This window comes from Nomia melanderi, chromosome 7, assembly GCF_051020985.1.
Source record: "Nomia melanderi isolate GNS246 chromosome 7, iyNomMela1, whole genome shotgun sequence".
Taxonomy (NCBI): domain Eukaryota; kingdom Metazoa; phylum Arthropoda; class Insecta; order Hymenoptera; family Halictidae; genus Nomia; species Nomia melanderi.
The window spans coordinates 16,896,535-16,922,355 of NC_135005.1; the positions used below are offsets into that span (position 1 = coordinate 16,896,535).

Consider the following 25,821-nt stretch of genomic DNA (forward strand, 5'->3'; position numbering starts at 1 on the left):
GGAATGTGCTTTCGGCGCGAGTGCTTTCTGCTCTGATAAAGCGTTTCCTGCGCGCGTTAAGGCGTGCAGGCACGTTCGTTCTCGGCCGAGTCGCGGCGATAGCCGCGGGACGCGAAAGAAACCGGCCGCTTTTCCCGGGAATAATGCACACCGATCCCCGTGAGATCGTAAATCCGGAATGTTGCCTGTAATTGCACGAACCCCACCGTCTCGTAAAAACTTGCAGCACAAAATTCGTTTCGACCCGTGTCTCACCCCCTTAATCGTTCGATCGATGTTACACTGTTTTTCCCTTGGACGTTCCTCGACCAATTGTTCACCATAGGATTATCGATAGTTAATGTCATTGTCGATTAACCTTTCAATTTTCATGAAGAGTTCGTCGTATATCGTACAGCATCGAATTCGTTCGATCTTCTCGTTCTAAGCGAGGAGAAAATATTTTATTTTTTCAGTACTTCCGTTCTCGATGGAACTTCAATTTAACACGTTGAATGCCATGGGTGTCACCGGTGACCCCAAGCAAATCGAATTACTATAACACTCAATGAAACGATGATTATTCGCACACATTTCTGTATTATAGATAATGCTATTCATTGCTGTGACATTCAGTTTGATGAACGTGCAATAATAATCCAATTCACTCAAATGATTTAATATTGTACTTCGGTGTTTCTTTTACTTTTCCATCCTTGGTACCATACGCGAGTCTGGAATATATTGAACGCGTGAAACGAAGATTCCCTTCGCGAGTAGATTCGACTCGCAACGAAAATCAGCGTCGAACTTTCCGAAGTTGGTATCTTCTACGGCGCGGTGCTCGCCAGAACGGAACGAAAACCGAACGGTTCTCCGTTCGGTGCGTAAAAGTCCGCATAGAAACTTCATTTATCCAGAGGCAGAGCGAAGGCAATCTCGCACCTGGTGCACCGTTACCGGTCGAAGAGGACGAACATAGCTCGCGGAAGATAAGTCGCTGCCTGTCCGGGGAGCGTCCTCTTCCGCGGACACACACGAACACGCTCGCTGGTCGATCCTTCGAGAAAGAAGCTGCTCGAACGATTCTTCCCGTGCAGCTCGTTGCCGAAGGATTTCACTGATTCGGCGAAAACGCTCGGCGAGAAACAGAAAATAGTATAAGTCCGTTTCCCTTTCGCAGAAATATTCTCCAAACTATCATCGACGCGTTGAACGCCGCGCGATTTCACAGAGCGAAATACGGAAACGTGGAACTGTAATATTACATCATTCTGGTCATCACCGCGTTAGGTAGCATTATTTACAATATAGAAATATCTTCAGATAATCATTTAATCGAGTGAACTATAGTAATTCGATTGGTCACCGGTGACCCACGGCGTTCAACGTGTCGAAACTTTCGAAATTCTCGACAATGGACAACGGTACAAAGTTAATCAAGCTCTTAAGTTCCTTTCGTTTAGAATATCCGAAGAGAAAATCGAGGATTACGAGTCGTGAAATCTCGGGAACGTCGGGAATCCCGATTCGCTTCGATTCCATAAGAAACCCGGCCTCGCGAAAAGAAGTTCGAGTCGTTATCGCACAGCCGGTCTCATTACACGTAATAATCACGGTTCCGCGGCGGTTTTTCCAGTTCGGGAAATAAATGAAAGTAAGTTCCAGCGCGAGATACGCCGGGGCAGGGTCGATGGGGCAATAGTTGCCGGCTCGAGTGATTGATGGTGTCCGTGGCGAGCCCCGTTTCTACGGTTGCTGCTCCACTGGTTCAGATTTGTGCGAGGTTGATTTAAGAAACTTCCGTCGCGTTACGTCCACGGCGAACCGCGGGAATTCCGCGCGACACAATGCCTGCCGCTCGTTCGACGATTCGCGCGCGCTGAACCTCGAAGTCAGTCACCGTTCCGCGATAGCCTCTCGACAGTTCGAAACAGTATCCTCCTGATTTCGGCGAGGAAACGGGATTCGCGCGAACGTCCGCGGACCACTCGTGACTCTAGGCTGACACGGAACGCGGCTGGCAGCTATCTCGACCGATTACCGGCACCGACCCGCGCGAAAACGCTCGAACCCTTTATTTCCCGGGGATACTTGAATGTACCGCGTTCCGCGAGACGTCTGCGATGAATCAAATATATTTAGCCTGTCCGTGGACGTAATTCGAACCTCTCTAAACAAATTCTATCTCTAGAAACGTAACACTTGTATCTACCATGCAGACATGCTATTCGAACACTACCTCTATTCGAAGTAACGGTGAAAGATGAATATAGTCTATCAAACGCAGAGTTTACGAAAGCGGTTATTAAAAGAAAGCTACACAGCGTCCGAGCGGAAAGAGAAAATTGGCAACTATATTACGCGTATCCGATCTATTTCCAATCGCCGAGATTTTCCGAAGAACGACGGGAAGCTAGAAGAGAAACAGTGTTTCGTAGATCGCCGAAACGTTTTCCCAAGCGCAACGTCGATAGAGAATATATAGAAACCGAAGCGCGGCGCGGATTCGGTGAGCGGATCGCTGCATTTCCGGTCGGGGCGTATTTGTATCGTTATTACGACATCGGGCAACATCGGGACGCGGTTTGTTAGGGCAGGCACTCGCGCGATCGCACGCCGGAGCGCAGCCGCGTGCAGCGACGGGAATAAGACGATTCGACGCGGTGCTTCCCTGAAAAATTCCGGAATAAATTGTTCCCGGACGCGCGGCGAGCCTCGATTCGCGGGACCGTTGAATATCCCGAACGCGTTGACTGCTGCGTCAGCCATCCGCAAGCGGCGATCGCGGATTATTCTCGCCGAGGAAACGGCTGATCTTACTCGGAGCTCTCTTCCGCCCGGCGGAATTGCAACACCGGGACGAGTGAAGTCGAATAGACGCTCCATGGGACGCGGACGATTGCAAGCGGGGGATTCCTTTCGGACGATTGTTCAACGCTGGAACTATCAAGCTGCCTCGAATCACTTGTTTAGAGAATTCGAGAACGTTGTTTACCGCGGAGTCCGATAATTGACGACGAGAGTAACGTTCAATCGGTATTCGGGAGAATCGAGTGTTCGTGCTTGTTAACCGCTTGCGCTCCGACTTTCCTCTTGGAATTTCTATAACGAATGTTTTTATTACGATGTCTCCTTTGAAATGCATTTGAGAATAGTTCGTGGAGAGCGGTGTAAACGATTGTTGCTAATAACATCGAAGATAACGTATCTGTTTGGAAAATATCTTGACGAGGAGTCACACCTGCGAATAAAACTGTCGAGTCAGGTTCGACGTAGGAGCGCAACGGGTCAAGTTTCGAAACGACTTTCGCCGTCTTATCTGTATAGACTGTTTTATCCACTTCTCGCAGTGACTGCTCGACGATTTCAATAACGGCCGGAGCAGTCTGAAATGGGTTATTTTAACTATGACGTTTGGTAGTTCTGCTGCGTTAGATCTTTTACGAGTGTCCTCCACGGGCGTAAATAGCTGGCTCGCTCTCCGCGTTTCCTAGATGTTGCAATTTGCATTCGCACCGGTGCCTCTACCGGGTGTCCCGCTCGCGAGACGTCAGATTCTCGACGCGTTCACTGAAATCTTTTTCGACGAGGTACACCCTGACGCGGAGGGTAACGGATGTAGAGCATTAACGCGTCAGCAGTCAACCTGTTCGGGATTCGTCGAGCAGCTGGCTCGGAAGGTCCGGAGATAAATTAAGAGAACCCGCGTACGTAGAGCAAGTAGTCGCCATGAGCTTGAACGGCAAACGGAATCGTTGTGTCTTGCGTAACTGCTTGGACGCGTAGTTCAAGGTACAAGCCTCGTGTACCTGAGGATCTCAGTGTTGCGCGTTACACGGAGTCGAGGAGCTTCTTCCTCTCGTCTCCGTGTAACATAGGTTGCCCTGCGAGTCTCTTTCCTACCGGGCAATGCATCGATGACGATCTTCTCACTCCGAGTGTTCCATTACGGTTCGATCTTACGTGAAACACGATAGAAATCTCTCTATCGTGCTATACGAAAAAGAGTTCCCAATTTACTACCTTAACTCTAATCTAATTTCTACTTAAGTTTGATTACTTCATATTGCATTGCTATAAGTTTCCTGATTTTTAAAATTTGGGCCCTATAAACAGGAACAATAACATTTTAATCATTCCGTTAACACGTTAAGCGCCACGAAAATTTCAAGCATTTTCCCATAGAGTTTGTTTGTAGCAAAGAAAAGCAGGAACGATTATGAATTCTTTGTCGTTGCAACGTTTGCGTTACACTATTATCAACTGAGTTGCGTTAAACATTTTTATTTCACATCGGTTGTCTTGTACGTTACGATTGGTTTAGTCATTCAGAAGCGTCAGTCACCAGTGACCGACACGGCGCTTAACGTGTTAATTCTCGTAAGTCGCATCGTGGCATTCGTTTCGGAAGCACGTGGTTAGGGTTAAAATTACTATATACATAACACCAATTCCATCTGATCAATCGATCGATCACGATCGCCGCGAGCATGCAACGAACGTACCGAGATAAAAGAACCTTCCGGGGCAACCTACAACGCTGATCTGCTCGAACGAACGTAAGAACGTAAGAGCGTAAGAACGAGCGTACGCGAGAGGAACGTTTTAGAGATGGTTTTGCTCGGCTGATCGTTGGACATTGAATGCACAGAGGTGCGGCAGGAGGCGGTACAGCAGGCTTTGGCAGCGATGCAGGGCCGGCCGAAGCCGTCGTTGCCGATGCCGTCGAAGAGAACCTCCGTGATGGCCAGGAGCCCGGACCGGGAGCGCCGCGACAGCGGCGAGTCTAGCAGCGACGAGGACAGCGTGGTCACCGAGGAGAGTCCCGGTGCTGGTGGTCCGACGGGTATAACCTTCGAATCTCAATTTTATCCGGCTTTCGGCCCGTGACCGGCGCGTCCCTCGTAAATATCGTTCGGTTCCAGAGTCGGCCCGGCCGGCCGGCTCCGCCTTATTTCGCATCCGCGTGCGCGGCGGCGACCGGATGGAACTGGTCGCGCGACTATTTTCATCGAAGCAGCCGCCGCTCGGTTTCGGTTTATATCGGTATCGTTAATGCGGATTTGCCCGTTGAGATACTGCGCTCGTCCTTCGGCGCGCCCCCCCTTCCCCGTTCCTATGCTGGACGATCCTTTGAACCTTTCAGTCCCTAAGCTACTGATGTATGCAGCTTCCGGGTACCGGCTGGGACTCAGTCAGCCGTTAACGTCGGGAAACGGGACACCTACTTGACGCTTTTAAGGATTTCCTCGTCGGACTATACGGACGAGCGTGATTATTACGATCGCGGAAGTAGAGGAATGCTGTTGTTCGACACGGAGCTGCTCGAACGTTCGGTACAGCGATGCTCGCTTGGATTTCAGAGAATCTGCTCGGCTAAATTCCACTGCATCCTCCTTAATTCTTCGTCGCTGCCTCGAGCTTCGGGTAACGCGATCTCGGTAGATAGGCGTTGAGAATTAGCGAAGGAGCGGAAACGAGGTAGACGCAGATTTGGAAGCGTAAACGTGTAGTAAAGGAAACTTCGGTTGCAATGATTTTCACCTGACATTCTTAAAATGAGCCCAAACACGACGTGAATCGGTTTCGATGGAAACGAACCTTTCACTCTTACATCTACTCGATAAAATCCTCCGATTTCCATCGTGTTTGTACTCACTGTAATCACCAGAATCTCAGAAATTCACTGTAATTAACGCATTGCGTACCGGTAACGAGAAATCTCGTTTCTATGTAAAGATACTTAGCTGTGCAACTTCGCTAATTACCACAGCATTGAAAGAAACAAAATTTAATTCGAATTGATTATCCATTTAAAATATATTACATAACAATTTGATATCTGAGTTTTTCTATAGTGATATACCTCAGTGAAAACTGCCATCCGCACAATTCAGTTTTCCGAAAATTAGCCGGTACGCAATGTGTTAAGCATCCAAAGTTAAACTCAGCTTCATCGATTCTCGAACTGTCTACCCCGCGTCCACTCGCGATATCTACCTTTATCCCGCTCGAGTCAACTCTAAACAGACAGCTTCCCCCGTTCCTGCTCGGCTAAATTTCACCGCTCAGACCTGAAGGAATTCAAGCGAGCATCGCTGTACCGTTTCGTTCTCCGCGAGGATCGCGTGTTCGGAGCCTTCAGTTCGACCTCACGACACTCTGTCCCACCATACAAGCTCCAACCGTCGTCGACCGCGTCGCAAGACAGTCCTGCGTCCCTGCGATTACTCGGGAAACGATAGTAGAGGCATATCGCTTGTCGGTCGAGGACTCTACAATGGACTTTTAGGCACAGGACTGTCGGACACCAGCAGCACCGGTTCAGCGCGGGACACGCCCCCGCCCCCGAGACCACCGGCCAGGAGACCTCCTGGCGCGGACATCACGGACATCGCGGAGTACACGCCCCATGCCTACTGCAACATCCAGCCGCCGGACGTGACGCACACCAGCAACACGCCGGCCGCGCAGCAGTCGACCAGGCGGCCGGGCGCCGATCGCGTGAACCGGTACCACGTGGTCGAGGATCAGAACAACACCGGGACCACCGGCCGGTGGAAGGTGTCCGCGAAGATCCAGCAGCTGCTGAACACGCTCAAGCGGCCGAAGCGGCGGCCGCTGCCCGAGTTCTACGAGGACGACGACATCGAGCTCGAGATCGCGGCCAACCCGAAGGACCCGAACGCGCCGAAGCCCGAGGGCGGATCCATGACCTCCGCGGTTGGCGAACCTGCCTCGGTGCCCGCGGGTTTGCCTAGGTCCCTGGAAGCCGCTATACAAAGGTGAGCCGACCGGTCGCGGTCCTCTCGATCTCGACGCGAATACTAATGCGGCGGCACCGATCGGAGAGGAAATCGCTGTTCGAATGTTTCACGTGTCGGTGACGGTAGGAACCGTTCCGGAGAACTGAAACGAAGTTACCGATGTACCGGTATTACGTATATCGGTCGTGTAACTGTTGCGTAGATTGGGGTTGTAACTCGTGTAAATTAGAGGCTCAAGATCGGAGTACCTGTTTGTTTAACGCTAGAACTACCGAGCGTATAATACGATTGATACGTATGAGAATTCTAACGAGATTATTCCGAGTTTCCTCGGACGTTTATTATGGCGTTCGAGTGGAACCGTTTGGTTCGATCGTTTCGTATATTCGATGGTTCGAAGGTATCGATAATTGCGAGAACGGGAATCGGTTGTTTTGATTGATACGGTAGTTCTGGTGTTAATGAAATCAATCGGAATCGAGGAACACTTATGAAGTAACGTTTACGAGAGTCCGGAAAACTAGCGTTAATCGAAGCAAGAAATTAACGACTCGGCCCGTTAGATCGTTTAACGCAACGGCGAATGCAACAGTGAGTTCATTAATGAAATCGCCGGCGAGTCGACTATAAAGTGACAATAGTGAGATAAGAAGTGACACTCGTTCGTTCGACCAGATAAACTTCGAGTGTAAATAAACTGAAGACGAGACGCTCCGCCGCGATCGAGCCGAGATAATGCGGGCTCGCTGAATGAACGGAGTCGTCCGTTTCTAATATTAAATCGTCGATTAAACTTTCCGACTCTTACGCGGACATGTGAATAGTACACTGTAAGTTGACGATACTTTATGTATCCAGGTACGGCACGGCAACATGCAAAGCGCCGGTCGCAACGGTCCTCGACCCGAACGGCAAGTTCTGCGTGACGCTGACCTACGGGAAGCTTTTAAGCCGTTCCCATAAAATAGCTTACACGTTGCTGAACAAGGCTCTGAGTCGCAGCGGCGATTGCTGCCTGAAGCCCGGCGACAGAATCGCTCTAGTTTACCCGAACAACGATCCGATAAGTTTCATGTGCGCCTTCTACGGCTGCCTGCAAGCCGGCATCGTACCTGTGCCGATCGAGGTTCCTCTGACGCGTCGGGACGCCGGATCGCAGCAGATCGGCTTCCTCTTGGGAAGCTGCGGCATTCAGGTGAGACGAGACACCTTCAGAAACTGCCTTCCATCCTCATTCTTGCTTCCCTCGAAGCCTAACCCAAAACGGGATGGAACATCGTGAGAACATCCTTGCATTCTCATTCCTTCGTTCTATCAAAGAAAATCTAAGCCAATCGTCTTTTAGCGTCACGGCCCTAACGATAAACCTATCCTGAAGTATCTATTGATTTCCAGGTGGCATTGACCAGCGAAGCCTGTCTGAAAGGGCTGCCGAAAACCGCGGCCGGCGAAGTAGTGGCGTTCAAAGGCTGGCCGAAACTCCACTGGTTCGTGACAGGACACTTGGGCAAGACGCCCAAGGATTGGCTACCTCCGCCTCGGTTAACCGACGACACCCCGGCGTACATCGAGTACACGACCGACAAAGATGGCTCGGTGATGGGCGTGACGGTGACCAGGTCGGCGATGCTGACGCACTGCCGCGCCCTGACGCAAGCCTGCGGCTACACGGAGGGAGAGAACGCGGTCTGCGTGCTGGACTTCAAGCGGGAGGTCGGTCTATGGCACAGCACCCTGACCAGCGTGTTGAACGGGATGCACGTCATCTTCATCCCGTACGCGCTGATGAAAGTGAACCCCGCCAGCTGGATGCAGATGATCACGAAGCACCGGGCCAGCGTGGCCGTGGTGAAGTCGCGAGACCTTCACTGGGGCCTCCTCGCCACCAAGGATCACAAGGACATCTCGCTGTCCTCGCTGAGGCTGCTGCTCGTGGCCGACGGGGCGAACCCCTGGTCCCTGTCCTCTTGCGACCAGTTCCTCTCGGTGTTCCAGTCCAAAGGATTGAGACCTGACGCGGTGTGTCCCTGTGCATCCTCCAGCGAAGCTTTGACCGTCTCGGTTAGGAGACCAGGCCGCGCTGGCGTCAATGCTACTGGCCGAGGAGTGCTGTCCATGTCCGGGCTCAGCTATGGAGTCGTCAGGGTGGACCAGGAGAATTCTCTCACTTCTCTCACGCTTCAGGACTGCGGCCAGGTCATGCCTGGCAGTAAGTTTCATACTCTTCGCGTATTATAAGCGCAACGGTTTCCAACCTGTATGCTACTGTCTTCCTAAACGAATGTTCTTCTCGCGCTTACCTGTCTTTCAACCTTGCCTCGTGGTGAACATTTTGAATAAAATATAAATATTGGCACCTCATGTGGCAATAGTCCAGACTCAGGTTGGAAACCGCGAGTGTGAGATACAGTGGAGGTCGAAAGTTAGCTAAGCCTTCCTTTGGTTCAGAAGTGAAGTCCCCTTGCTCTTCACTTTTAACCCTTTGCACTGAGAGCCTTTCAGTCGCCATTTGATTTGACCCAAGAGAATGATGAAACTGAAAATTCAATATTACATTTTTATATAACATTACAACACATGGAACATCAAAATAAAATAGTTCTGTCACTCTATGCAAGGTACTTCTTTGTTAGTTGTGAAAAGTATCATTGATATTTCATCAGAAAATGAATATTTGCTGAGGAAAATATAAAAGAGTAAAACAAGTCCCGTTTCAAGGGGCATTTCGAATGGAATATTGAAATTTCCCAGTGCAAAGGTTAAACTAAAGGTCGTCCAACCCGCGACTTCCACAGTGTCTGTGTGTAACGTTCAAAGATATAAACGTGCGTGTTTGCGTCAGGTATCGTGGTCGTGATCAAAATGGAGGGGCAGCCGTTCATCTGCAAGACGGACGAGGTCGGCGAGATCTGCGTGCACAGTTCAGCAACTGGGAACCAATACTGGGGACTGCAAGGACTGACGAACAACACGTTCAAAGTGTCTCCGTTGCAAGCTGACAGCAGCCCGCTCGGCGACGTGGAGTACACTCGATCGGGACTGCTGGGATTCCTAGGTCCTGGCGGCCTCGTGTTCGTCTGTGGGTCGCGTGACGGCCTCATGACGGTCACGGGAAGGAAGCATAACGCGGACGATATCATCGCCACGGTTCTGGCCGTGGAGCCTATGAAGTTCATTTACCGCGGGAGAATAGCTGTGTTTAGCGTGCGGGTGTTGAGGGATGAGAGAATATGCGTCGTTGCGGAACAACGACCAGATTGCAGCGAAGAGGAAGTATGTTTTTCGATGGTAGCGAGAGTCTTTTAGGCGAGACGCGGAACTGTTCAGAATCCGAGCGTTCCTTCGATCTCTTAACCCCTTGGCCTACGAATTCCTTCTCAACTCTGACTGATACGGCTACTTTGTCGTTAATAATTTATTGGAAAAAGAGAAAAATTCTAAGCATGTGTTATGCCTATATTTCCTTTTAAGTATGATAGTTGATCACAGAGGAATAATATTTACTTCGAATTCGAATGAACTGAATAATATATTCGTTGAATCATGTTGAAAATCTTCACCACGAGTCTCACTCGTAGGGCAAGGGGTTAACCGTGGAATCTTCTCGATAAACAGTGTCATTCGGGAACATAGAATTACCCTTTTAGCTACTACTACGGTGGATTTAGTCATCAATAGTTGTGCACATTATAGTCTAACACAATCATAGAGTGGAGAATTATATCTGAAATGCAGTGATACGAAGAGAAACATTAGTCTCGTTTCCCATCTGCTTATGAACTGTTGCCATTCGATTCATGTGTCGCGCCTAAAAGATCTCTAACGTAGCAACTGTTCGCAGATGAACGTTGACGTTGTACAGAACGAATGTCCGGTACGAGTTGTCTCGTTGCAGAGTTTCCAATGGATGTCGCGCGTCCTTCAAGCGGTAGACTCGATCCACGCCGTTGGTATCTACTGTCTAGCTCTGGTACCGCCTAATTACCTGCCGAAGACGCCTCTGGGCGGTATACACCTGTCCGAAACGAAACGACGTTTCTTAGAGGGTACCCTACACCCGGCTAATGTTCTGCTTTGTCCGCACACTTGCGTTACCAATCTACCGAAACCACGCGAGGTCCATTCAGGTAAGCGGTCGCACATTCATCCGCGAGTACTATGCCCCCGAAACCACCAGGTATTACCGATCAAAAATTCACCGACCGTCAATGAATTACATGAATGTCAGCAAGTACAAGGATTTATATACACTTCTTCTTCTCTTGGTTGTAACGTTTACACCACGTTTTATTTCTGTTTTCTGCGCAATCGAAGTCGGGCGGCGGACCCAAGGGGCCGGCGAAAGATCCCTCCGACCGGTCGCGAGAGAGGCGATTCGCGGGGAACAGGGTACGAGGCAACACGGCGAGAGTCTCGCGCCCTCTCCGCGCGAAAACTTTTCGCCGGTTTCTTGGCTCGCGTCGCCCGGGTGTTTATGAGAATGATTAATGAGAGAATGAATGGAGCAATTGTCCGGACTCGATACATCTCGAGGTCCTCGATTAACGCGGAGGAACCGTGTAACACTATTTTGCGCTTCTCTATTCTCGGAGAGTCCGTCAGTAGGCTTCTAGCAACTTAGCACAGATGTACAAAGTATATAACCGTCTCTTGCTACATATCATGTATTGTTAACCCACCCTGTACCACCACGTACCACATTTTACTTTAACGCTTCGCATGTGTTTCTATTATTTTTCGCCCTTCTTTCTTTTGGCTGAGCTCCGAACGCCCCCAGTAGTAGCGGTCCAACGGCTATAGAAGAATTGTACATAGCGATGTGAGATTTTCCTCGAGCAGCGCAACACTAACGAACCGACACGATTCGATTAACGGAATCGTGGTTTTACCATGGACGGTCTCTCTCTATCTGTTCGCTTCGCTTTCCCACCGCTTCGATGATGAATTTCACATCGCTAACGCATCTGTACTTCTCGAGAAGCACTGAATACTTTTTTCTATTCCTCTCTTGACCTATTTCTCTCCGTTCTTTTCGTTTTAACCGAGTATGTACAGTCCACGGAATGCTCCGGGCACGCCCGTACAAGGACGTGGCTTAACCGCCTTCCGACAATAACGAACCAACCAGTTCACGAACCTATATAGCTTTGATTTTCCGGCCTCAGTCAGGGGAGAGTGTGTGAGCTACTCATTATTGGGTTGAGTGTTTGTGTTGGTTTACTAACGGAAAGGTGCGGGGGCGTGTAGCGGGGGATTCTGTTGCAGACGTTGGTCCGGCCAGTGTCATGGTGGGCAACATTGTTCAGGGTAATAGACTGGCCTCCGCCCAAGGACGGGACATGGGCGTCTTGGACGAGGACAGTGATAACGCTAAAAAGGTTTGTACCTCGATTCATGCTCACCTGGATCCTCTAACTGCCAGTCAAACCGAACGAATATAGAAGAAACTTTTCGAATCGAATTTAACGTTTTCAATGGAAATTTCTGTTTAATCCATTTTATCCTACAAACAAAAGAAACTGGATCTTTCTTATTGAATATAATTTTAGAGAATCATGCATTTCACACTAGATTTACATTTATTCTACTTTATTCTATTGTTCTTAAGTACATTGAGGAACAATGTTATTTTATTTCAATATTCTTCGAATCGATTAGTTATGCAGGGTGTAATATTAAATATCGAATTTTATAGTTTTACTGTATGAAATCAGATGGTGAGTCACCTCTCGAATGCGAAAGGTTAAAAAACTCAGTATCCGTGAAATTGACGGGTAAATCTAGTGTTAACTGTTTTGAAAATATTCCTACACGTTCATTTAATAAATAGTATTTAAAACTAGTAGTATTTAAAGTAGTATTGCTAGTATTTAAAAAATTAGAGTAGGTTCGGTTAGTCGAAAAATACAAAAGAATAGGACGTAACATAGTGATACTGTTCGGAGTTTGTCATTCTGCTTTCACAGAATATTCTGATTTCTGTTTCATGGCTTGTCATTGGTCTGGCGGATTTCAGTATCAGTTCATCTCGGAGATCCTACGATGGCGGGCAGTCAGCACCTCCGACCACGTGATATTCACGTCGTTGAACTCGAAGGGCGCGGTCGCTACCTCTTTGTCTTGCTCGCAGCTGCACAAGAAGGCCGAGCGGATCGGGAATCTCTTGTTGGATCGCGGCCGGATCAATACCGGGGATCATGTGGCATTAATATTTCCTCCTGGTACGGACCTGATATGCGCGTTTTACGGCTGCCTCTACGTTGGAGCCGTGCCAGTTACTATCAGGCCGCCGCATCCGCAAAATCTCCAGACCACTTTGCCAACCGTTCGCATGATCGTGGACGTTAGTAAGTCGGTGCTCGTGCTCACCAATCAGAATATCCTGAAACTCTTGAAAACAAAGGTACATCCATGCACTGTCGTTTAAATTGCGTTCTCGATAAAGGGCGGTTCATTTACCAAACACGAATAGAAAGAGACTTGTGTCTTCGTCGAATGAGAAGCGAAAGATAAAGGACAAATCTATGAGAAAAAGCAGTTAGATTATTTGTAAATGAATCACTCTATTATATTCTCTTACGGTTTATCATTAGCTTCTCTGAATACTTGCAAATAAACATCACCACGCGTTAACAGGAGGCGAACAATGTGGTCGAGATAAAGAGCTGGCCGACGATTCTCGATATGGACGACATGCCAAAGAAGAAGCTACCTGTTATGTATCGAGCCCCGACTGCGGAGATGTTAGCTTACTTGGACTTCAGTGTTTCCACCACGGGCATGCTAGCAGGAATAAAGATGTCCCACGCGGCGGTGACGTCTCTGTGCCGTGCCATGAAACTCGCCTGCGAGCTCTACCCTTCCAGGCATATCGCTCTCTGCTTGGACCCTTATTCTGGCCTGGGATTCGCTCTATGGTGTTTGAGCAGTATATACAGTGGACACCATTCTATACTCATACCGCCATCAGAGGTTCGTCCCATGAATCATTGAAATGATTTAACATTCGAAAGAGCTACTTCTAAACACCTCAATATTTACAGGTGGAAACGAATCCAGCGTTATGGCTGTCCGCCGTCAGTCAGTCCAGAGTAAGAGACACTTTCTGTTCGTACGGCGTGATGGAGCTATGCACAAAGGGTCTAGGATCTTCCGTTCACGCTCTGAAGGCGCGCGGCGTCAGTTTAGCCTGTGTGAGGACATGCGTAGTAGTAGCCGAGGAAAGGCCACGGATCGCCCTCACCTCGAGCTTCAGCAAGCTCTTCTCCGCTCTAGGACTCAGTCCTCGCGCTGTGTCGACCTCTTTCGGTTGCAGAGTGAACACAGCCATCTGCTTACAGGTACGTACCCCCTTGTTACCTCTCGTGGAATGTATTCTTCAATGAGGAATCGAGAATTCGAAGAACTGACATTGTCGACAGGGTGCATCGAGTCCAGAACCGTCCACCGTGTACGTGGACCTCAGAGCTTTGCGCAACGACCGAGTGTCCTTGGTCGAGAGAGGCAGCCCTCACTCTCTGTGCCTGATGGAATCAGGGAAGCTGCTGCCCGGTGTCAAGGTGATCATCGCCAATCCAGAGACAAAGGGGCAATGCGGGGACTCCCACTTGGGCGAGATTTGGGTGCAATCCGCCCACAACGCGAGCGGGTATTTCACGATCTACGGCGACGAAAGCGACTACGCGGATCACTTCAACGCTCGCCTCGTTACCGGGAGCACGAACGAGGTGTACGCGAGGACCGGTTATCTCGGTTTCTTGAGGCGCACCGAGAGCGTTCAACAGTCGGTGATCAGCGACGTGCCCGGCGACACATCCGCGGCAGAGGCGGATCTCGTCCCCGGCGACGCCGAGCTGCACGACGCAGTCTTTGTCGTCGGCGCTCTCGACGAGGCTATTCTACTCAGGGGTATGCGGTATCATCCGATCGACATAGAAAATAGCGTAATGAGGTGTCACAAGAAGATAGCGGAATGGTGAGTAAATTACAGTAGAGGATTGATAGGCAGTCTATTGAACAAATATAGAAATTAATGGAGAAATTACATAATCTCTTGTAAACGAACACTTGGATCAACGATTACTCGTACGTTTCACAGCGCCGTATTCACATGGACCAACCTGCTGGTAGTGGTGGTGGAGCTAGACGGTAGCGAGAGCGAGGCTCTGGATCTCGTCGCTTTGGTGACCAGCGCCGTTCTCGAGGAGCATCACCTGGTGGTGGGCGTGGTGGTCGTAGTGGATCCCGGAGTGGTGCCGATCAACTCGCGCGGCGAGAAGCAACGAATGCACCTGCGGGACGGTTTCCTGGCGGACCAGCTCGACCCCATCTACGTCGCATACAATATGTGAGCGGTGTCGGAATACCTGGCTGGTATCGTACATTCCAGTCGCGTTGTCTCCGCTCCTAGCTACCCCTGGCCGGAGGTCGCAAGCTGCAATTCGAATTCGTATTCTTCCTCGAAGAAAACGGTCTCCCGTTGGGGAAGAATCACCCGGAACGTATCGCAAGGACTCTACGTATTTCTCGAACGAACGTCGTCCCTAAACGGTTCGCGCTCTTCGCCCGAGAAGGGCGAACGAGTGCTAGGATTCCTCGTCGCATCAGCGCCGGTCGGAGGCTGAGGAATTCCGTGACGGATCAAGAACCGGAGTCACACGGTTACCAAATGTTCACCGTTCACGCGACGAACTCCTGTATCCAACATGGAACATCGATCGCCACGCGTAACCGTCCCTGCACGGATGAGTAAATAAGGAGACGGAACAGGGAGGAGGACCGTCGATTTTCAACGCGAGCTCGCGCGCAACGGAGAACAATGAGAAACGATCACGGAACAATACGCACAGTGCATTACCGATGCTTGTAGAGGGTTAACGAGAGCTCACGCTCGCGTAACCGTTACGTACTTCTCACCAACGAAGCGTCCGCGGCGATCCGCCGCGCCCTCGGACACGAATCCTCGGATATCTCGAACACTCAGACTGCCAGAACAAAGCATGCGCACAGCTTGGACCGTGCTTTTATATAACGTCGTATTATCTGACCGTCGGAGCAACGTCGGCTAGTAATATCACATCGGTTGTTCGTCAACGACATCGGAAACGGTAGTGAGCTTTTTTACCAGTGAGAGAAAACGAAACCGGATACCGAAGAAGTTATTTTAACGGGTGAACGGGGCGCCGACGAGCGCGCGCGTTACGCCGTGCCTCGGGTAGGACCGTCGTTCCCGCGAGTACTATATTCATGTATACAACTGTCTCTGGTGTCTGTTAGAGAAAAATGGGGAGCGGGGGGGACAAAAAGAAAGGAGGAAAGAGAGGAATGAATTTGATACACTTTTGTCGTAGACCCGTGGTAGCTTAACGGATTTTTTACTACGTAAAGAGTAACGATTAGCCAACGTAATCTATATTCTATCGTAACGTGAAAAGTTTTAACTGTCGACAGTTTTTTCTAATGTATCGCCGCTGAAAGACACACACACACACACACATATACATACACAGAGAACAGACATGAACATACGTATACATTCACACTTACACACATGCATACATACATTCATTACAATATGTAACATAGGACACGTGTTCTTGACGGTAACGATGTTGAGAGGTTTGCTGACCGGCAATTACCGGCGGGTCGATAACGGGTATTGTAACGGTAAGAAAGTGACACCGAGGCCAGTGATGCGCGAACCAGCTATCCGATAGCTTAATTAATTTCCTTTCGAGATCATTATGCACGCATTACAAGCGCTCAAGGCGATTCCGATCCTGGCCGAGATAACCGAACTGGACCCGCGAGAGGTTCGCCTGCCTCGCCGCATCGTTACCCTTAGGTCGTGCACACACGGTTCGCTATTGCTCTGACTGTATCTGATTTAATAGGATTTCGTTCCGAGACAGTTTCTACGTTGTTGCTGCTACTGTACAACGAGATTTCGACGCGAATCGATTCGCAGGCGAGGCCACTGTGCGGGCTTTAACGGGCCTGCGAGCTGGCCGGTCCCGTCGGTTTAACGATATTTAGCTGCGTCGCGCACAACACCGCACCTTTTATACCGTAGACTATTTATTGTATTATATTCCGGCAGCACGCAATCAAATCGACGCGTGCGTGTGTCCGTTTTACTCTCTGGAAACAGGTCAATTTTCCTTTTTTATACGAGCATTTTACTTAGTCGAGCCAGCGAGCAACGTGGAAACGATTTGTTGCGTGCTGAGAGAAAAGGGTACACTTTTAACGAGAACCACCTGAAAATCTGATACCTATACAGCGCGTTGCTGGGGAGTTGGCATCTGGGAGGAATGCGGCGTCTGACTGGAGTTCGACGATGATCCGTTGTTTGTCAATATCGTGCGATAATTAATCAATACGAAACAGGATCTAATTTGATGCTACGTCTCGTCTCCGGCGCCAACTGTTCAGCAACGCGGACCACTCGGCCGATTTTCCACCGAAGGAGACTAACGATCACGCGAATTCGCATCTCTCAGGGTTTTAGCTCGTTTGTAACGAACGGTGATATACTGCGCAAGACTATTTAGACCGATCCCCAGTTTGGACGACCCTTAAACAACGGACAAAAATGTAAGGAAACGAATCGCGGCGCTTTCCCGTTGCGAGCTCGCTACGCCGAACCGTCAACGAGCTTACAGCGCGGCGATCGCTGTTGACTTGCCCATACAGAAAGCAACGAACGTGTGAAAGTGAACAGAGCGTTTCTTTCGCGGATAGAATTAAATCTGAATTCGGTGTCAGGGGTAGCGAAGTAAAAACATGGGGTAACTCTACGGGAGATGGCCCGCTTCCTTCGAACGAACTGTTACGCGAGTATCATCGATACCCAACAAATAGAACTATATATTTATGAAAGTAAATACGTATAAAAAGGATGGTTATATAGGCAAGATTCAACGTACCCCTAACAACCGGAAATATAGATATTCGACGATCTATGGGGACCGGGCCATCTCGCCGGGAATTACCCGCGGGAAACGGAAAAGCAGAAGTTTAGTACAAATGTCGAGCGAACTCGTCGCCTTGGAGTAGCGGGATTGAAACTCGCAACGGGAGAGCGCCAGGCAGCACACAGAATTCCAGCGAAAGCGTACACAGTCGAAGTAGCTATGCTCTGACAGCTGTCCCCGGCTGTTCACGTCGGCAGACGGAAGAAGAAGTTACCCTCGAAACGCGAAACGCGAGCGTACGCGCGGAAAGATTCACGCGCCGACTTTCTCCCTGCCCCTTTTCTTTTCTACTTTTCTAAGCACAAACGCGTTCTCGCCGCGGGACATGGCTCCCCCGTCGACCAAAGCTCAAAACCACACGTTCATCGACGGCGTCGTCGCAACCGTCGGCTTTCGGGTTGGAACGTGCCCTCGTTGGTCCTCGATGCTTTTATTTATTCGATAGAGCACAGTCGTCTCGCGCGTTACTCGTTACGCCTAACCGGTGATCGAGAGTATGGCTGCTCCGGCGAATATCCGCGGGAATTCGAGAATCCGTCTCTCCGTTTTCCGACGGAACGCGAAAGCATTCGAGAGTTGTTGATGTTGAAACGCTCGAGTACCGCGATGGCTAGAAAAGTTTGTTTTTTTCTCTTTTCTTTTTTTTATTTAACGTTTGATTTCTTGATCACGAGAACACGTTGTTACTGTATTGTGTATATTTTATATTATCGATTGCCCTTACCGTTTTATTCGCTAACGAAGCTCCTTGCGCGGAGCGAAACCTCTTTTACGTTTACCGGTTTCCCCGCGCGGGAACCCTTCCGTCGAGACGTCCAGATTACAGATGGAAGAACGACAACGAGCGAGTAACCGTGCAGCTTATCCTTTGGCCTATCGCAGTCATTTGTCGGGCGGACAGAACTCGGAAGACGCGGCGCAAGATCGCGAACCGATCCCGACCCGAAAGTCGATCGCGTCCCTTCTCGTTTCCTTGGAGTTTTATCGTACCCCCGAGACTTTTTCTACGGATGTGTATATTTGTTGATAGTTTTCTAATTTTTATATTCTTATTTTACTAGAATGCTACACGAGCGCTGCCCCAGGGGGCATCGGCGCGCCGACCGTCGATCGGGGCAAGCGGGTCCGTCGATTTTTCGCGGTGGTCGTTGTCGCGAGCCTCGTATTCGATGCTGAGCCGTTCCACTTTCCTTCGTTTCGCCTGTTAATCGACTGAACGCGACTATTCGGGAAACGACTACAAACGAAACGTAGACTAGCTGACGAAGAAACACGAAATTCGTTCGTCCGAAGAGAAAATTCGTTTGAAGACAACAGAACTGCTTAGGTGCATTTCAGAGTAAATCTAGTTGCTCTACAGGTCATTTCTCGCGAATGATTGTTGCGTTGACAGTGTCTAATCGAGGATACTGTCATCACTCTCTACATAGTATTGACTTGTGACAAATGCTCCCTAGAGCAACTCGATAGTGTTACTCTGAAATCAGCACCTATTTAACAGATCCAAGGCTTATCTTCATTTAGACGTCGAGGTTATCGCGACTGAGGAGACATTGTGTAGCGTTGCTGAAGTTCCCTTATCAGTTTCGTAGATTTTCTCTTCCGCGAACCGTTTCGCAGGTGTTCCTCTACGTCAGTGGAGATCTCTCTGAAGTACAGTCGTCGTCGAGATAAAGAAAGGTCGTGAAAAGATTAGGCTTGAAGGATCGAAGGATTGCAGTCCTCTTACAATCGTTAACCTTTTGGGGACGAGGATTTTTTGGAATATTCGAAACCTTCGAATGCGTATATCGGCATCTTGTTGATTTATTTCTTTTCGCATCCAAAGTGGCGAATAAAATTAAATAATCGATTAACTGCAACTTTTATACGCTCAGGCGTGAAAGTTTAACGTCATTGTAACTTGAAAGTTACGAAACTATTGAATACATTGTTAATTCGTATTCATGTGTGGATATTTATTAATTTTCTACTGCACAGATTTTGTTACAATCGTGAAAAATTCAGCTCACAGAGGGTTAACGTTAAATGCTGACGTCCTCAAAGGGTTAAAAGAGTAACAAAAGCTTCAAAATAGAAGAGAAATCGATTTACAGTAACACATCTGTTAAAGGAAAGCGATATATATACCCAGTGGCAGAATTGGCTAAAGTTTCATTTACCACTACTCTGGCTTGGCGACGACTACAAAATACCGTGACGTAAGATTCTTGGATCGCGTCGGTGTTCCCGACTGCGTTCCTCGTGGTTGACGAAATGATAGTCAGCGAGACCTTCACGGACGGCTAAGAGGATTAAAGGGAGGGTGGCGCGTGTTGCTCTCGTGCTCGTTGATCCGCGTTGCGCAACGTTCTTCCCGGTGACAGGGAACACGCGCGCGCGCGCGAGCGAGCGTGCGCGAGAACCGGTTCCCTTATCAGCCCTAAACTCAGTAATTGAACGCGTCGTCGGTTTCCATTTCGCGTCCCGTCGATGGAAAAGCGAACGAGCAGCAATTGAAAATACGAGCCGCGAACGATCGCGACGTCGACCGGCTTGTCCCCGCCGATCGATGGTCCCGAAACAGCACCGTTTGTCGTCCGTTTACAGGCGTCTTGTAAATACGTATCGGATGCAGGCGAATTAGGACCCGTTTCTTCGACACTTTCGTACGTTTTCATGAACCTCTTGCACTCGCTCGCGCGCCGGTTACAAGTCTTTCGCTCGCTTCTGCGGACTGCCGCTGGAACTACCGGGTGAATCGGTTGACTTTTCTTTAGCTCTTTCATAGAAACTAAAAGAGCATTAACCCTTCGGGCTCGAAAGGTTCTCGCTGGAAATATTCAACATTTTCGAGATAGACGAGATTGTTTGAAAGTAATCTAATATAGTTCGTAGATGAATCAAGTAACGAAGCTGTTTTATTTGAATATTTCACGTAGCGATACAGAGTTTCATTTAAAGTACTAGCTACTGAGTCACCTCTCGAGTGCAAAGGGTTACTTCGGTGTATTTTAGTTCATCGTTAATAAATCGTCGTGTTTAATCATCGCCGAAGCATTGGCAATTTTATCGTTTCTCTACGTAGCATTCGTGCCTTTTCAGTAATTAGGGGTTAATCGTTTGTGTTCGTTTTCTATGATTGTTTCGAACTTCGGTAGTTCTAACAGGGTTGTTGCGGGTGTCTTTGTTACTGTCTAGAATCTTTCTCCAGACCGATCTCTCCGTTCGGAAATAAGAATGGCTTTCAGTTCGCTCGAATCGCGAGAGGCGATCGGTCGATCCCGCTCCGACTTCGAAAGGGTGACGCGTCGCGAGTGCAAAGGGTGTCGAGCACGGCTCTATCGATCCGTTCCCCCTTGATTTTTTTAACGATTAAGGTCTCGTGCCATGCCACCTTGCGTTCTTTCGCGCTTTCGCGCACGAGGAAACGATCGTGATCGAAACAGCCGGCTGCCGCGCGTCCTTCCGACAACTGCTACGGTTTACGAACTGAAAAACGCCCGTGAAATCGGCCAGGAATCGTTTCTTCGCGCGTGAAAGATCCAAAATCACTGCGGTGCACCTGAGTCACGGTAGGAATGCGCAGCGTTGGGACACGCGCGTGTCATCGAACTTCTTTATTCGTCACGTTGAGACTCGCTTTTCAATAAAAATAGTTTAATTCCCGTTGAAATTCACGTTCGAAACTCTCCGAACGAATATACTCCGAACTCATTGAAATCGTTGCGTCCGCATTTCCCCAATTTCCATTTCCCACAGTCTGAACTGGCTGCGTTTAACCCTTGGCACTCGGGAGGTGACTCTCACCACTTGATTTACAGTGAAGCTATAAAGTTTATTTAATATTGTACTTCACATAATTCATCAATCTGAGAAATATTCACGTATAGCTTCGTCCGTCGATTCGCGTGAATTTCTCGTCGAGTTTCACGAAATATCGTCTTCGTCTGGTCAAAAAACGTTGAAATATTTCTAGCGAAAAACTTCGGAGGGTTAACCCTTTGCACTCGAAAGTTTCTCACTGGAAATATTTGACATTTCTCGACGAGATACAGACGCGACATCGTTTAAAACTAATTCAACGAAAATTCGCAGATAAATCAAGCAAAGCTATTCCATTTAAATACTTCCTATAACAAAGTTTCATTTAAAATACTAAACATTCAAGTTCGTAGTTTCGCTGTATCGAATCAAGCGGTGACTGGAAGTCACCTCTCGAGTGCAAAGGGTTAAAATTCGCTTCTCGGAGCGCCAGGCTCGAGAGTGCCGCGCGAGTTCTCGGTAGCGTTTGATTATTTCGATTGATACGCAAGGGAACAACGGCTGGAAGGAAGGAGAGGTTGGCAACGTTTCGCAATTCTACGTGCACGCGCGCGAACGAGCGAGGAACTTGGTTGTATTATGTATAAATGTTGATAAATAGTTGATAGGAATGTGGAGATACTTGTCACCGTTAACGATCGCGTATTGTCACGTTCAGAGAGAGAGTTTGAGAGAGAGAGAGAGAGAGTTTGAGAGAGAGAGAGAGAGCCAGGACGTGGAGTAAAGAGAGAACCGGCGGAATTGGATCGTCGACGGGTCCACGGATCGATCTCTTTGTGCGTCCTGGGCCGTGTAAATAATTGCCCCGTGCCCTAATCCCGGCGTTAGAGGTTAACTAAGGTACGATATAGTTTGTACGTTGGAAGTATATATACACACACTGTATAATATATACATACACACCATGCATACGCGTATGTATATCTTATATGGATATATACACAATATTACCACAGAAATAATATAAACGGTCACTGTCCTTACCAAGCCGTAGCGTTTCGCCTGTAACAAGTCGGAGAGGAGACTCGCGGACCACGGGTTTTTCCGCGTGCAAGGAAAAATCTCGAAAATATACGATTCCATAGAACGCACGCTGTACGAGACATATAAACGAAAGTGTAGCAGTTTCTCTAATATTCATTAGGAAGGGAACAATCTTAATCGATCCTCTATAATTTCAGCGCTGTCGTTTCTCCAGTTCGCTAGAGATATTAATTAGATCCTTGGAAATCTACGTTCGCGCAAGGATCCGTGGTCCGTTCATTACGGTCGATAGTTTTCGTGCGTCCATCCCAGAAACCCCTAGAGCCAACAGTTTCATCCCTCGTTTTCTCCTCGGCGATGAGGAACGGCGAGAGGGATGACAACGCGCGAGTCGGAACGGCACGCAGGCGTCGCGACAGGAACGAGAACGACGACGACGTAGCAATTTGTTTGCCGGTGGTCCGCAGCGGGCTCGCGCTTGTTCTTTCGTTTCTTTTCTTTTTCCTCGTTTCCATGGCAGAGCGCGAAGCGGAGGAGGAGAACGGTCAAACGAAGAAAAGAGGGAAATGCGTGCGTGCGAGCGGGCGAGACACCGGCGTCCCTTACGGACGGTTGCGCACACCACCCTAATCGTACCCCGTGCTGCGACGTAAAATTACACACACCCCCCAGACCCCATTAAGAACCGAGCGCCTCTTTGTAATCCATTCGATATTTCACGAGGAGCTTCGCGAGCTGACATCAATAAACGTAATGTACATTTTTTGCAACGAGCCTCTCGACTCTTTCACGCGCACACCCTCCTCTCATCCACGCCTCCAGCCAACGCTCGTTCTTCTTTCTCTGTTTCTCCTTTCGTTCGGATTCCCTGCCAAATCTACGCGGTTATCGGCGACTGAGATTCATTTTCATTACAGTTCGATTAACCCTTTGCGCTCGAGAGGCGACTTTCAGTCGCCGCTGGAGTCGACCCAAGAAAATTATGAAATTTCAGATTCAATATTATATTTTATGTAGTGTATCGACACGTGGAACATCGAGATAAAATAGATTTGTCGATTAGTTTATACAAGGTATTTCTTTATGTCAGTTGTAAGAAGTATCAATGAATATTTGTTGAGAAAAATATTCTCGAGTGCAAAGGGTCAATTTATTGGCTGACCTTTTGACTAGAAGCTACAACTCTACGACGAGGTTTCACGCGGTTTATCAAATATCACTGCGATTTGAGAATTTTCTAGTTTGATCACGTTTAGACTGCGATGTGCACGGCTATCGATGATAGAGAATTGCGCTATAATGGCGTACCGTTCCAAAAGGTGATATGCCACTATAGCGGTAGCTAAGTTAACGCAATCAATTGATTCGTCGATTCTTTTATCACTTAAATACTCTTACAACTATAATTTATTTCTCGCGGAATAATAAATACGCGGTATAAGAAATTCCAGATGCATCCGCAGCTCTCAGGAGCAAAGGTTGATGCGAAGAAGGATAAAACCTCGCCGAATGTACATTAAATTTCTTTTTCCCGTTCACGCACGGTAATTCGAACGTTAAAACGAGGAGTTCACGAGGATCGCGTCAACCGCGTTTGCAAGTATGCAAATCAGAAGATAACGATCGCGGTGTTTATGCGCGTTGTCGGCCGGAGCCGCGTCGGAAGAAAGTTTCGGCGAACGTACTGCCTTGTAAATTAGATTGACGCGCGACCAGTTCGTAACAATCTGTAGATCACGTAGCCGCCTTGATTTATACGGGCCGTTAAATGTTAGCGCGCGGCAACGGCGAAATGACCGACCTATGCACTCGCGTTTCGTAAGAAAGCCAAAGGCGCGTGTCTCAGTGATCGCGAATGTGGCTTCGGTCAGTGAATACAGCTCGTTTCATAACGTGGGATCTACTTGAATTTTCTTTAATAACCGTTAATAATCGGTAATCAATCGGGTAATAATTAATAATCGATCGGAGACGACAGTTCGTTCGAAACTACGGGTAGCCATCTTACAGCACGGTTTCGTTCTGACACGATAAGATAAATTGTGGAAACCATTGTTGAACACGTACCGCGTGTCACCGGAAATTTCGGTTATAGGAACTGCTTATTTTGAAAGTAGTTTAATCCTTAGCACTCCAGGTTGTTTTGAGATCTATCAGCAACTGCTACTAATTTTTATAGTACTAGCGAAAATGAGAAATGCTTAACATTTCTTCGACTTTTTATTTTCCTTCTTAGTAAATTTGCATGTGTGGAGAATCGAATAATTTTGGGGGAGTTTCGTTAAGATTCATTGAAATATTTAATATTACAACTGGTGCGATATCGGAGCCAACAGAGTTCAAAGGGTTAAGTCCGTTTTCGAAGGGAATCGAGTGAACCGTTATAGCAGTTACAATTCTGCATCTTCAATGGTTCTTTAATGGTCTCTTAATCGTTTCTAAGTAGACTTATGCCGCTTTCAAAATAAATGGGTCGTATATTGCTTGTAAAGTGTACCGATTTTTTAACCGATAGATTAACCCTTTACACTCGAGAGGTGACTCTCACCACTTGATTTCATACAGTAAAACTATAAAATTCGATATTTAATATTCTATTTCCTATAATGCATCATTTCGAGAAATATTCAAATAAAATAGCTTTTAAATATCAATTAAATATCAAACTTCACAGCTTCGCTGTGTCAAATCATTTGGTGACTCAGGGGAGCCTCTGGAGCGCGAAGAGTTAACACGTTGAACGACGATTTCAAGAGGAAAATACACGCTCTTTAACAAATTGCGTACCGGTAACGAGAAATCTCGTTTTCATATAAAGCCACTTAGCTATGCAACTTCGTTAATCACCACAGATTGAAAAAATACAAAACTTAATTCCAATTGATTATCTATTTAAAATATCTCACATAACAATATATCTGAGTTTTTCTATGTATAGTGATACAAGTTGGCCTCTGTGAAAATTGCCATCACAATTCAGTTCCCTGAAAATTAGCCGGTACGCAATACGTTAACAGAGCTGCCACGATATTCAGAAAAACAAGAAAACTGTCGAAAAACATCCAGAACCCGCAAGTGAACATTAGACGATTTAAAAACCGTTAGCGAGCGGCGGTGGAACGCTTTAAACCGCGTGTAGTTCGGTGGTTTACAGACCGGCCATCGGAGCGCCGCGATTGGCCGACGCAGAAATTTGATTCTGTTCCGTTCGTTCCTTTTCTCTTCTTTCTCTATCCCTCTAGCCGGTGGCCCGTCGCTCCCCCCTCCCTCCCCAGCTCCCCTTGTGCCCCGCGTCCCTTAGGCGAGTT

At 48.2% G+C, this 25,821-nt stretch overlaps 1 protein-coding gene across 1 annotated transcript in view; it reads left to right on the top strand.

Annotated features, from left to right (window-relative positions):
• Nucleotides 1-23,286, top strand: part of DIP2 (disco-interacting protein 2) — a 50,462-nt gene extending 27,176 nt beyond the window's left edge. The window contains exons 7-18 of the mRNA XM_076369467.1: nucleotides 4,634-4,828; nucleotides 6,275-6,767; nucleotides 7,608-7,944; nucleotides 8,145-8,958; nucleotides 9,592-10,022; nucleotides 10,645-10,876; nucleotides 11,997-12,127; nucleotides 12,766-13,152; nucleotides 13,386-13,721; nucleotides 13,793-14,089; nucleotides 14,171-14,724; nucleotides 14,848-23,286. Of these exons, the coding sequence (XP_076225582.1) occupies nucleotides 4,634-4,828; nucleotides 6,275-6,767; nucleotides 7,608-7,944; nucleotides 8,145-8,958; nucleotides 9,592-10,022; nucleotides 10,645-10,876; nucleotides 11,997-12,127; nucleotides 12,766-13,152; nucleotides 13,386-13,721; nucleotides 13,793-14,089; nucleotides 14,171-14,724; nucleotides 14,848-15,100 (4,460 nt within the window). The 3' untranslated portion in view covers nucleotides 15,101-23,286. The remainder of the gene's footprint in view (nucleotides 1-4,633; nucleotides 4,829-6,274; nucleotides 6,768-7,607; nucleotides 7,945-8,144; nucleotides 8,959-9,591; nucleotides 10,023-10,644; nucleotides 10,877-11,996; nucleotides 12,128-12,765; nucleotides 13,153-13,385; nucleotides 13,722-13,792; nucleotides 14,090-14,170; nucleotides 14,725-14,847) is intronic.
• The last annotated feature ends 2,535 nt before the right edge of the window (nucleotides 23,287-25,821 follow it).